Genomic DNA, 14,134 nt, shown 5'->3' with positions numbered 1-14,134 from the left:
ATTCCGATTTCTGCCAGATTCATTTTTTTATGCGTTTTCTTTATTTGATGCCTTTTTATTATGGGAGTTTGGTTCGCTGTCTTTTTTATTATGGGAGTTTGGTGCGCTGTCTTTATAACAAAATATAAAAAAATAGACTGGCTCTGGGTTTTTGGAGTGTATTCATGCAGAAGGGAAAGAAAAAAACTGCTGCGTTTGAAAGCGACGATCAACACAAAGCCTCCCTTTGTCTTTATTTTGGCCCTGTAGCCTATAGTTCATTTTGCACAGGCTTTCGCTCAACATAACAGCACGACACCATGTTTTTAAATTAACCTACTCTAGAAATAATATATAATATCCATAATATAGCCCAAATAATTGGAGAACAGAGAGACAACTTTTTTTTCTGTTTTATTTTCACAGTAATCAGAAGAAAAATTCGAAGGTGTTCATATTTTCACTTAACAGTGGGCACTTTAAATGTCCTATGCAGACACAAACGATGTCATGTTGGTGAATATCAGAAACCAGAAAAGAGAATAAGAAAACGCTGGTAGCAGCAAGTGGTTTGTGACTTAAAGATCCACAAATAAAACAGAAAACACAGTTTCATTTGTCTGGTAGTTCCTATTCCACAGGTTATTGTTAATTACACAAAATGTGTACAATTGAAAAAAATAAATGTATTACCCTGTCTGAGCTCATTCTGTAAATTCATAAATAGTATTATATTCTACATATTGATACACTCTTTAAAAAGGGATGCTTCAGTGGAATGCACATGTTTTACAAATCTGCATTATGTGCACTATATGATAATAATAACAACATATTAGAAAACAAATGTGATTAACCTACAGGTTGAAACATAAAACAAATGAGTGCTATCCCCAAATAAGCAAATAAACGTGTTGAAAATGACACACGAGTGTGTTCAGATGGGAGATCATTGCCACACAAGCTTTCCCATCAGCCGGAGGCTGTGGCCGTCACATATAAACAACCAAGGGGAACATTAACAGCACAAAGTGGACGCACGATCTCCAGACAGGAAAGGCTTAGTGAATATCTCGACATGTGGCACTGAACTATTTAAGTGCACTTATTTCAGTAGGTGTGGACAAACAATAAGACTGTAGAATTTGCCCCAAACCAGAAGAGACTTTGTACCAATCCTTAATCAGGGTCACTTTCATATTCAGTTGCCGGCAGCAGCCTCTGCCTCCTTGGTTGTGGCTTCCTTTTTGCTCCCCTCCTTGGCGATGCGGTTGAGGCTTCCATTCAGAAAGCTCTCTGTGGTCTGACGCTGGAAGTGCTTCCTGGTACCCACCAAGGAGGGGTTGTTGACCAGGGTGTAGAGGAGCTGCCAGTGCCTCCGGGCCCTCTTTGCACTGGAGACTTTGCGCTGTTTCTTCTCCTGATCGACCAGCTGGATCCCTGAGGACATTCAGACATCATGATAGCACTGACGGTATGTCATATATAAGTCCTATTGTCACAATTTAAAAAAAAATCTTAACTGGAATGAGAAAATACTTGAAGGCCACCCAGGACCAGCTATATACTACAGAAAAAGTAATAATAGAAAGCAATCATATTCTAATCCTCTAAGCATGGTGGGAGCATATTGGCCATGTCATTAACACACTGAAAGCATAAGCCCCTTGGGCTACATGAATATGAAGCAGGCAATTAGCATAGCTCATCTGTGTAATCAGCTACTCGAGAACTAATCTTTGTAAAACAATAGATTATTTCTGATAATGCATTGTTCTCTAGTTGCAAACAAGCAACATCTCCACTACACATGTGTAATTGGACTCAGCTGTGACCAGATACCAGGCCGAGTTGAATTCCATAACAACCAATGACAGCTGATGTATTTTTACTGATAATTTGATACTATAATGTATGTCCTCTTGTCACCACACGTAAAGACGACTATCACCTCCTGTTTGAGTCAATACCCTCATTGCAGATCAGCAACCAGCCTTAAAGTAGCCTAGCTGTTCATATTTTGTATAAATTACATAAATGATACAGTGGTTGAATAATATGTATAACGACCTATAGGACATACATTGTCTCTTTGTGACAGAGGTGGAGGGTTAAGGCGAGTGTGGGACAGCTGATTAGTTTATGACAGATTTGATTGAGACCAGCAGCAGGACTGTAAATTATTCCACAGTGAGACTCAATTTGCTCTTGACATATTAAATCAGAACTGCTAAGCTTTCATTGCTTCTGTGCGTGCAAGACAGTGTTATGATCTGATTATGTGAAACAGTGACCTGCTACTGAATTCTAAACCTCTCTGGAGAAATTAAAGATGCCACACTGACGTTTAATGTAGATATGAATCTATCTTTTACTTTTAAAGGATAAGGCTGGCGATATGCTATATTTTTCTTGTTGTCATGAAAAGACCAAAACCAACAATGAGTTGATCCTTCAGACAAGTTCATTCATTCCCACATACACCATCCCACTGCTGTAAATACTCAGTGAAGCACAAAATGTTTATTAATACACAGTGTTGGGGACTATTTTCTATTGCAAAATGTGATTAAAAATAGTTCCCAACAAATGCACTATTACAAGTGATTTGGATGAAATGCCACAGACAGGTTTAAGGAAAGGAAATGACTAAGATATTGTTGCTTTTTTGGTCTCTTCATGTGATTTGCTGACAATAAAAACAACATAAAAAACATGTATGAATACACTAAACCCACAGTGTGAGCTGAATCATTAGCACCTGAGAAAAGTGTGTAGACTATGATGTGAGTTTTGTGCTACAAACCCTCTTCAGCGTCCCGTGACCTCTGTGCAGCATTGCTCTCCTCTTGGTCCATGGACTGCAGCAGCATCCCGCAGAAGGCCTTCATCACAGGGTGCGACTGGCTCACCTCAATCTTCAGATAATGAGCATAGCAGCGGTAGGCTGCCGACAGACACGGGGGGGGCAAAAGCAATAAACACATAGGACTGCACCCCATGTTGGCTTTGAGGCAATCACACATAATGGGCCATACAATCACACTTCTTTTTTTTCTTTTTAACCACCTGCTTTTCCTGACAACAGATGTCTTAAATCTGCAGCCATTTCAGAGATCGGTGTGCAATTACCATCCCTTACTCTGCACAGAATACAGATATCATACGAGCTGCACTGAGCTGCTAGCAGGGTAAAGTGGATAGGATACGCATTTCTGGCCTCTAAGTGGGATCAGTAAAAGTGCATTTGCTCATAGGAAATTGCTTCTCTTTAAGTCTCAACAGTGAGAATGAAAAAAAAAACAGTGGCATTTACAAAGGTAAAAGCATGATGTTAATACCAATGAATGTGTTAACATTGTGTGTCTGAGACTAAGAAGAAAATAAATATATGTATGAAAATGCAAAATATAATTGAGCAATTAACGAAGGAATTCCCTAGCAATGCCTTGTTATTTTATATTTGAACACATAAAATGCACCCAGAGGGTCCAAGGTATCCTTTGCAGAAGACATTGAACTTGACCTGATGCTTTGGCCTAGTCAGCATACCAGACAGTGACATTAAGGTTGTCTTGATCACCGTATGTACGAAATGCAGAATATCCATCTCACCTGGGTCAAATGCCTCTACATTGCGATTAAGAAGACTGATATCCATGCGTCCCATGTGGACAATGTTGAACAGGGCTGTGATGATCATGCGCCACACTGCCAGAAGCACCCCGATCAGAACGTTGACTGGGAACATTAGGTATGTCAGCAGGAACAGATTACCCCTATAAGATAGGCAATAATTATCTAACAGTAAAACCATAAAATGATGATGATACATAGCAACAAATGTAGTTACTCACCTGTTGTCTAGGTCTCGTGTGCCTGCTGTTTTTCTGATGAAGCAAAACCTGCCGGTGACATTTTGAATCAACACAGCCAAGAGAATCATCAGCCAGAAGGGCCTGAAGGGAGAAAATCAACAATCAAACATCTGTGATACAAGAAAGACAGAAGACACAGAAAACATTTTGTAACTGACAGAACAAGATATGATCTAAAGCCATTACTACATGAAGCATGTTGTTGCTGCTGATTGAAAACCGTTCCAGGTGTCAAGTTTTCAGGAAGTAAGAAAGCGGCCTTATTTCTACCTTGACCAACATGCTTTTCATGAGGTACCCAAAACAGGGATATTTTGATGAATGAGAGATGTGACGAAACTCACCACATGCTCCCCAGGATCTGAAAAAGAATCAGATTTTGTCCATGCAGTACAGGTATGATGATGAGGAAGACGGCGATCAGAAGGCAGAGGAAGAACACCATGGTCTGGACAATCATGCCTGCATGCCAGGGAGAGATCAGAGCTTCAGGGCCACATTGTGTACACCCTGTCCAACATCCAACAAATCTATACTGCAAACCCCTTCACTATCATATCACGGTGTAGGGAGGGGTGAGCAATATACCTTTTTAATCTTGGAAGCCTCAAAAACAGAATTTGAGAGGTATCCTTTCATAAACCACATATAAAAACCTGACAAATCTTCATTCTAGCTGAGTTAATGTTGCTGTTACACATACAAACAAACATAAAATGAGTTGTGAACAGACAGTGTTATTAATATGGCAATTAAATGTTTAGATGGAATGCCTGGTTGAGGCTATTTGGCCTACTTGAGGATATTCCTTTTATCTGCCATTACTGTTTTACCACTATCTGATGTGCAAACATAACCGGTTACATTTAGGGGTACAGTATGTATGTTACAGTAACCATATGATACACAAAATCTAAGGTTTAGCAGCATTTCTGAAGCAATAAAGCAAAAGAGATCCAAAACATTTCAACTGGAAATATGGTTTAAAAAAAGAAAACAGGATAATCTATAGTATTTTACGTTAGTATTGAATATATAACTGTACCAATGCAGATGTGAGCTGCAGTGAAGCTGGTGTATCCCATCCAGCAGACCAGTGCTGGCCGCGAAGCCCTGATACTTCTCTGGCAGTTGTAAACATTATAGATATCTCCTCTGTACAGCCCCTTCAGGTTTGACCTACAGATGCAAAAACACAATCAAGACAATGCAGCACTATGCCAAAGATAAATTGATTCATCAATAAATTTACAAATTACATAATTAATTGAAGAGGTAATTTAGCATGGGATACAGCCGAAATGCAAGTCAATACTCGACACGGAAAATCATTTATTTTAATACGACGTAATTTATGGTAATGGCGCAGTATTTCACTTCTTATCTTAATAGCCATTTTCAATTCTAGTGTCAGTTAACGCAGAGTGAATGCTATTCTGTCTGTCTGGATAATTAGTACTCTATTATGTTATAATAACTCCTCTGTGAACCATTACATTATAACGAAGGCACCAGAATGAGAAGCATGCTCATGATTCTTGGAAACCTTGGGAAGAGAATAGAAAAAATAAGGAATCTACAGCTATAACACTGTTCTTTCCTCAGACCTACCGATGCAGAACCATGGAGCGCATGAGCATAGCCAGGTTGATGAAGCCAGACAGGGTCATCGCTGAGATATAGCACACTGCAGGAGAAACAGCACACGACATTCAGATTGTTCACTGTGGGCATTCATTGACAGTTAGCATGGCAAATACAGTAAATGTGCAACACGCATAAGAGGAGGTCCATGTTAATGTTAGGACTCTAAAGTGATGTAACTAAATAAATACATGTAAATTCTGCATCTCTCTCATATCACTAATGGCTGCTTTCTGGTTTCACTCACCTTCTACACACCACATGTAATAAACCACTATTCTGACCACTTCACGTTTGTCTAGAGACAGCATAATCTTGAAGCTAGCTAATAGGTTGGCGACGTCTTCATCGACTCCCAAACGGGCGGTCTGGAGAGGTGGCAGCACTGACGAGATCAGTAGAAGACCCACCTAAAAAAACAGGACATTTATTCAATAATGGAAAAACTCTTACCCCAGAATGGTAACTCAATAGCTTTTACAGACGTAGACATCAAATTATTACATTTGCATTTGGCCTGCACTGTATTTGGATCATCCACTGCTGGTAATAACTTACTATCGGGTCAATACAGTGTGTAGCACTTAGAGTCTACTGACTTCCTTTGTTTTAGATTATAAAGTCTAATACTATGGTACTTACCTGATACAGGGTAATAAATGACACCACACCAGATATAGCCAACTTCAGTGGAAACCGGAAGGCTGTGGAAAAGAAACGTAGTTATAAAAATGTAACAAGACATAACACTTGAAGGCATGACCAGACATCACACAGACAACATGTTTACCTTCCTCTGGTGTATAAATGTATGACTTCATAGCATCAATTATTCGTTGAGGGAGCTTTGGCGTCTCTGTGCTGAGGTAAAAGGTAAACAGAGGCACAAATGTACTATGCATTAAATGAATCCATGAGATTAGGAAACATTTCTGAATAAATGAGCCCCTTTTGCCCTCATCCTTGAATACATCAAATTTAAAAAGATGTGTTTCTATATAGGTTGTGTCAAACATTCTCTACAAATGGAAGAGAAAATTCCTTTATATTCCATTCACAAACAACCTCTGCATGACATATTGACACACCATTTGCATTGAGTATATGAGGAAATATTTACAATTGTTCGACCAGCAGATATGATTAATTAAGTTCTTTGCAGAAATGGCAGCAACAGGTCAGCAAACTATTTCCTCTAGATAGTCTCTCTTCCACACTATATGTAATAATGCAGCAAATTAGGGATAGCAGGCTACAATTCTCACCTGATTTTGGTGGGCTTCTTCTTCTTGAGCATTTTCTTCACATAGTCTTTATAGTAGCTGCTGCTGAGATCCTAATAGAAAAATCGACAACAATCATGTCAGGAACTAAATCACAATAGTAAATAGTAAATAAGATATTGTGACAAAGCTAAATTAATTGGGGTCACAAATGCTTTAGTTTGGCCTTCATATTTCTAAACTATTTTGGAAGTATGAGGCATTATATTAGATTAGTTTACACTTGAATTTTATTTTGTAACTATTAACGTTGAAAAAACATTGCAAACTAAGCCTCTTTAAGATAAGTTTCTGTATCTGTGCAGATTTATGGTGTCAGGTACATTGCTGTGTAGGAGAGGAGGGTGTGTGTGTGTGTGTGTGGTGTCAAACGCGAGGCAATCGCCTCACCCCAGCTTTGTCACACCCATACTGAAATTAGCATCAGATAAACACAGCATTGTGCCTCCTCAGTGAAAAAACAAGGCAACCTTTTCATAATATGATCAAGAACATAATGTAAACCAGTTACGTCAAATCTACTTAAAATGATTAGACTGGCATGCTGCGTTGGACTTCACATTTTCCCTTCAGCCTAGACTGTATGAGCACAATAAGCCCCTTGATTAGGAGGCGGCTTATAAATGTCCCTTATGTGCACAGATTCAGAAGAAATGTGCGCCTTAGTGTGATTTAATAATAGTTCAGGCTTACGTGTACGTAGACTACAAATCAACACAGACACTTGTATCAAGTTTGTTATGTAAGCAGGCCAAACAATTAGTACAGTAAAGCCTGTACAACAAACCTGAAGCAGACATGGTAAAGGAACTGCACTTAGATAAAAACTTACCTCTGTGACATTGTTCTTTTCAGTGCCTTTTAAGCCCTTGAATAGAAAAAGGGGATACTGGAAACTAAGGAATGCCAAGCAAGCTATCTGGGGCAGGCTGGAGAAGAGGGAGTAGTGTTTGTGTATCTGCAAAAGGAATAAAAGAAGACTTTTAATCACCTAGCAACTTGTTTTGGGAGTTTTGGAGTGACACACTAGGAATACATGTTAAAACAAACAAATGTGTTTGTTGTGTGTTGTGGTGGGAGAATCTAGAGAAGAGACATAGAAAGAAATATTATACAATAATATACTAAATACTATTTAGTAAAATTTATTCTATTGTCTTTATGTTAAGATTAGTCATGCAGATCAGCTCAAATGCTCCCTGCAGTGTTTGGTGTGCGCTAGCTCATGGTGGGATAAAAAGACATTGCTACTATTTAAAGAAGAGACAAACCATTCAAAGCCTGGATGTCTTTCTTTTACTGACACACACTAAACTGATTAACTGTGACAAAGCCTCTTGATTAAGACCAACAGACAGTGAAACTAATTATTTTGAGTCGTAGACATTCATGGCACAGAAAACCCAAACAATGTGGATGTGGCACAAAATCTTGGGATTGAGTGAGGTGCAAAGCTTCAACCACATGTCCATGAATCCATCTGAAAAGCCTGATATTCATCTTCTCAAATCACATCTGCTACATACAGATATACAACAGACCAACTTTGTTTGGTAATTATTGGGTTTCCAGACCAGAACAAATCAGTTGTCTTTGAAATAATCCTTAAAACTCAGACAGATGAAACATTACAAAGAAAGTGAAGGTTAATTCGGTGACAATTTAGACAATATCAATCACTTCATTTCTCATGAATATATTGATGTCTCATAAAAGCAGGAAGATGCCATTTTTGCTTACCAGAGGTGTTTTGGGACAGTCAATTTTCTGCCAGACCAGAACAACAAAGTGTGTCCATGACAAGAGGCTACCAAGTACATAGCCAACTTTATTATGTAAAGTACCACATGCCAGGAGAGGGTAGTATAGCGCGGGGTAGTAGAAAACTCCCAGAATCACCCAGTTCTCTGCAAATACAACAAAAGTGTGTGAAGACCTGGAGCATCAAAAGCAATATATTCTAATTTGTGATTTACTGAAACAAGTGACACAAGATTAAAACTTTGACAACTAATTCTGCTTCGCTTCTACCACAAAAAAATATCCCTATGCATGGTTTAAGGTCTAACTCTGCTGCATTGCCACTATATTCTCTACTCTGCTGAACCTTTTACTGTTTGGAGATTGTGTAAGGTAGCAGGGAACCAGTTTTTTGTAATTTCATTTTAGAAAAAAAAGCTTCTTGTAAAGCTTAGTCGAAAACAGAGACACATGAAAACAGAAATAATCCAATTACATAACACACACACACACACACACACACACACACACACACACACACACACACATACACATACACACATACAGATATTTAACCCATACAAATTATGTCAATTTGATGCTGTCTACTCTTTTAACTGAACCGTTCCTTTATTCACTTGATCAAAAGAGGGGCAACGACAAATCTTAACTACTCAGATAAACATTAAAAAGTGGCTATAGAAGATTTTTTTAGTCAGTGTAAAAAGTTAATGCAGATAGGTTGATGCTAGTGCAGGACAAACCAAAATGACCTCCTCACGTTTATTCTCTGTGTCTGTTATGAAGGGGAGGGGGTTTGGCGATATGATCAGGCCCCACAGTTTGCACAAGAGCACTCCAAACACAGCCACTGCAAGGCCCTTGTGCTGCGTATGGTCCAGGAAGTTGACCGGACTGTGAAATCAAGCAGCAGGTATTTAGAGCGCACATGTTACCAGTCTCACATTTGGATGAAACAGTTACTGTATTAGGCAGAAATTACACACTTAAAAAAAAGTTTTAGCCCACAAACTACAAACTAACTTATCGAGTGATGACTTAAAGATATTTCGGTGTGGTTTTCTACCTTCCAGGCTGCCCTTGCCTTCCATTCATGTCACTACGAGGCTTGAAACTTGCTTGAGATAGGAAAATCCATCACAGTTTTCCACCTCAATTACTCCAGGGAAGGTTCACTGAGCATGAAAGCTCTAATCAGCCCCCACCTCCAAAAACCCACAATTACACGTATTCACACCTAGAAGTTACCCTGTATGAACACTGTTTTATCTGTTGGCCACTGAGCAGCTCCACTGGAGCAGATTTGGGAGTTAATTGCTCGAGGGTACATCAGCCAGTCGAAAGATTAAATTAGTGCCAACAACATTTGTGCCATTATAATTAAAAAATCCTTGCTGGTGTGTTCCAGTGCTTTTGGAAAACAATACTTTACTTAAGAAATGACAAACTTATAAATTATAAAATGACAAAGTAACAGTTCTCAACAACTATGTTTCCATATTGTTTATGTTCTGACAACATGTAAATGCAATAGTTCCCTGCGTAGTTATCTCCTATGCTGAATGTTCACTCAAATAGCTGTAAGTGTTTGCATATGAATCATAACGCACTGAAATGAATGGAAGCCAATAACTGCCAGGTAAATAGGAAATCAATCTATAAATCTGCCATATGTTTTGGACAATAGTGATGTGAATTGTATGCAAATTTTGGTACTGCAGGTGGAACGGGACATTTTTTTTAAAATGTTAATTTAAAAAATATCAGTCATGCATAATTCCTTAAAATAATTATACTATAACAACGAATTACATGAGCTATGTATTTGAAACATTTGAAATGTAGCATTTAAGTGTTTTTCTGTTACAATGTTGTTGACACTGATGGCATTTATTTTTTACCAAAACTGTTTTTGCATTGATCAGGGGGTACTTGGCTGAAAGAATATTTTAAAGGGGGTGCATTATTGCTAAAAGTTTGAGAACCACTGAGTTAGACAATGCAAAGCTACTAGTATGGTCCTAAAAGCAAGTAGCTAACTGATTTCACATTTAAGCATGGTGTTTACTGGCATTCAATAAGGGAGAGATAAAAGATAAGATACAGCCTCACCTGAGTAAACCTGGGAGTCCTGTCTGTCTGTCACCCACCTTCGTGCGTCTGGCTAAGATTGCGAGAATCAGCATGACAACAAGCTACGGGGAGAAGATACATCAGTTAGCCTTATCTGCAGACTAGCATGCAGCTGTGGGTTCCCCCAGGGTTCAGACCTCACCCTGCTTCACACTAAAAATGAGTTGATGCCACAAAAGGCCAAACCCCGGTGTCTCATTAGTGCTCACCATGGAAGTGGTCTGAATGAATTGTCATCAATCAGGATCATTGACCAGTGAGAGTTCAATGACCTGTCATGACCTGTGACACGTTTATGAAACACAGGGATGGGAAGACTGCCTTGCTCTAAATTGGGACAGTCTGGACCAACTACCATCATTATTCACCATCATCAAACACCAGAATTAGAGAAAGTGAATACCAAGGAACATCATTAGGAAAACATGGCAATAGTATGTGTATTAAAGCTTTAATGCGTAACTCTTTGATATTAATTAACGTCTGTTACATTCAAGCCATTGCCAAATGAGTTGCTACAAAGCTAATTAAGACTATCAGCTCCACAAAACTCTCTCTGTATTTCTCAGTATGGCTATGTTCAGAAGATTGTGTCGTCCAGTCACTTTTGCGCGCAGAAACTCGAGTGAAGGTAATTACCTCTTCTGAAGAGTCCATCATGTTTTTTTAATCCTCCGTGTCCTCCTTGGCTACTAGCAACTACGTGGAGGAGGCGTGGGGGCGGTACGCGATCACGGAAGGCTTGTATCATGTGGACGCGCCGACAGTTTTGTTGTCATTACTTAGAATTCCTCATGGGGGTGACAGAAACTACACACTATAGCTTTAATTAGCAAAATGGTAATGGTAGTGAACATTACTGGATCTCATATTTGTTGAGTGATAGTATTTACCAATATGGCCTTAGGGCTAAATTGGTAAATCTTCTGCACTCAAATATTATCATTCATTTTTCATTTGTATTACCGGTACTTGATTTGTGTGATGTAACTTGAGAGCAAATATATTTTATATTAGATATATTAAGTCATAATTTTTGGGTCAGTATCTCAATCAAGAAGTAATGAAATCAATCATAATGATTGGCAAAGAGACATATTTTGGAATTTGAATTGTTCAGTGTGCCTCTGATCCACACCTGGATCTGGATCAAATTTCATTTTGCTCTTGAACTAGGGCCCTTTGTTCACCAAGTTTCATGAAAAAATGTTCACAACTTTTTGAGATATCCTGCTAACTAACAGCCAGTCAAACAGACTTTGACAACCAAACCTTGCATAACTTTATCAAAGGAAAGTAAACCATCATATCTCTGTGGCACAACATAAAACATGCTTTATGTCTGAGGTGTGATATCATAAACCCTGTGAATGAATGACAGTGAATGAAAGTATAGCGTAATGTTGCGTCACATTAATCCAACAGGAAAGCAGACTTACAGATATCGCAGTGATGCATATGTGGTAGAGCCTGTCATCAGCAGTAGGGTCACATGGAGGGATTGTTCTAAAAAAGGGAACAAAACATTCACACATAAGCAAAACAATCAAACTTAAGAAACAGGATTTGAGTCACTGAGCAGACCCACACCTCACTAAACCTTTCAGACGTCACGGTCAGGACCATTTGTGGCTGGAAACTTTGTAGCTGAAATCCTGCAGCAGAGATTTGCATTTAAACGGATTGGTATCAGCGTGACAGGAAAAAAAAAACAAATGCCAATGCTCATGTTCCTGTACACTGGAATAGCAGGAATGCCTGGTCATGGGGTAGTTATTACAACTCTGATATTCAGAGAAGGCTATTCTAGTTTGGGAGACTTATTTCAGAAAATACTACACATACTGTGTGGTATGTGAGCATAGAGATGGCAGCTTCCAGAATGGATGTTTTGACATTTTTCACAACAGTCTCTTACCTGTCCAAACAATGTGTGGATTTGTAACTTGGCAATCAGAGAGCAGACCATTTCTAAAATTAAGGCAATGTTAAAAGTCACATTTCCAGAGACAGAGCCGAGGAGGTGCAGAAGGACATTTTAGGGTTTATAAATCAGCTAGCTATAATATAATGAGCTACAAAAGCTTTTCAGACCACAACTCAACACATTTACATGACAGCCAGATGGTTTATTATCTTAACACGGTGGCTGGTGATAAATGACACTTTTTCAATCGTATTTCTGTCATGTTCATCTGAAGCCAATATTAAATATCAATATTCTTTCTATTAATCACTATGTGCCAATGTATAGATGGAAATGCAATTTAAGTGTAAGAAACTTCCAAAAAAGAACTGGAAATACGGCATGTGCCCTATTGCATCGTGAGATCGTCCAGGAGCAAAGAATGATAAGATGTCATTATCAGCTTTGGGTCTTACGTCCAACTTTGCATGGTACCATGTATAACAGCTTTACTTTTTGTGGCTTAAAATAATTAGTTATTTTGGGTAGAATGCACTTACGTTTCGTTCATACTGTCATACTTTTCCTTGGGAAAAAAACCTACACAACCTGCATTCTCAAGGCATAAAAATGAGACGGCCTCCACTGTAATGTGACAAGTGTACTGAACAGAAACAAGCCCACACACTGGCACTGTAGTGTGCCAAGTGTCACCTAATATATCCATGAGCTGTATCTCACTGCAAAATTGTTAAGTTTGAAGAACTACTAATAAATGTTAAATAATGGACAGACTGAATTTCTTTTTACTGTCATGAGTTTTAGACAAACAATAAAAGCATACAAAACCAAAATAAGTGGACTTTTAGGCCTAAGCGTATTCATCTTAATCTTTAGGAAGACAGTAAAAATGTACTTACTCTGCTTCAATTTTGGATGGCAAAGGATCCAGGTCTGGGTACTCATAGTCCAGTAGAGCATCCTTATCCATCGTGCGGTCTACTTTTTTTAAACAGGTCCAAAGTCTTACAAAAGAGGCTGGAGTACTTTTAACAACAATCTTTGGCAACACACAGCTGGGATCCCCTTGACTCAAGAGATACAAGTATTTCCCAAGTTCCCAAAGTTGGATTCTGTTGCTGCTGCAGAGGCGTCCTTGCTTCCCTGTGTTTGGTCTAGTTTTACTCTCACTCTTGTTACTCTCCCTCACAGCCTGTATTCAGGTGCCCGCGTCCCAGTGGAGCTGAGAGTAATGTGACAAGTCCTTGCTGCAGCGTGCTGCCTCCACCCTACAAAGGCCCTATTTCAGCTGAAGGCTACCACCACACTGGGATCCTGGGGAGAGAGTCAGAGGGGTGTGTGAAAGGAGGGAAAATGTGGAGATCTGGGCAGCCAATCTGGAAGGCCACCTGCGGCTTACTGGGATTACATCTACTTTTGGGGTTATGTTATAGGACCTGTGGCTGATGGTTGAAGGGGTCAGATGTGCGGAGTTATAAAACTCCAGATAGGACTGTGTGGGTAGCTGGGAGCGATGAGCCTTTCCTATC

General features: G+C 39.1%; 1 protein-coding gene across 1 annotated transcript; it reads right to left on the bottom strand.

Annotated features, from left to right (window-relative positions):
- Window positions 1–438: 438 nt before the first annotated feature.
- Window positions 439–13,575, bottom strand: stra6 (signaling receptor and transporter of retinol STRA6). Its single transcript, XM_028585226.1, has 17 exons — window positions 13,505–13,575; window positions 12,118–12,184; window positions 10,658–10,740; window positions 9,306–9,439; window positions 8,525–8,691; window positions 7,617–7,742; window positions 6,767–6,837; window positions 6,292–6,362; window positions 6,144–6,205; window positions 5,749–5,911; window positions 5,469–5,544; window positions 4,903–5,036; window positions 4,202–4,319; window positions 3,837–3,938; window positions 3,595–3,758; window positions 2,786–2,926; window positions 439–1,419 (listed from the first exon to the last, which is right to left on the bottom strand). Exons 1-17 carry the CDS (start codon window positions 13,573–13,575, stop codon window positions 1,181–1,183), a joined length of 1,989 nt encoding a protein of 662 aa, XP_028441027.1. The 3' UTR covers window positions 439–1,180.
- Window positions 13,576–14,134: the final 559 nt, after the last annotated feature.

This window comes from Perca flavescens, chromosome 8 (genome assembly GCF_004354835.1).
Source record: "Perca flavescens isolate YP-PL-M2 chromosome 8, PFLA_1.0, whole genome shotgun sequence".
Lineage (NCBI taxonomy): Eukaryota > Metazoa > Chordata > Actinopteri > Perciformes > Percidae > Perca > Perca flavescens.
This window is presented reverse-complemented; position numbering and strand designations above follow the sequence as displayed.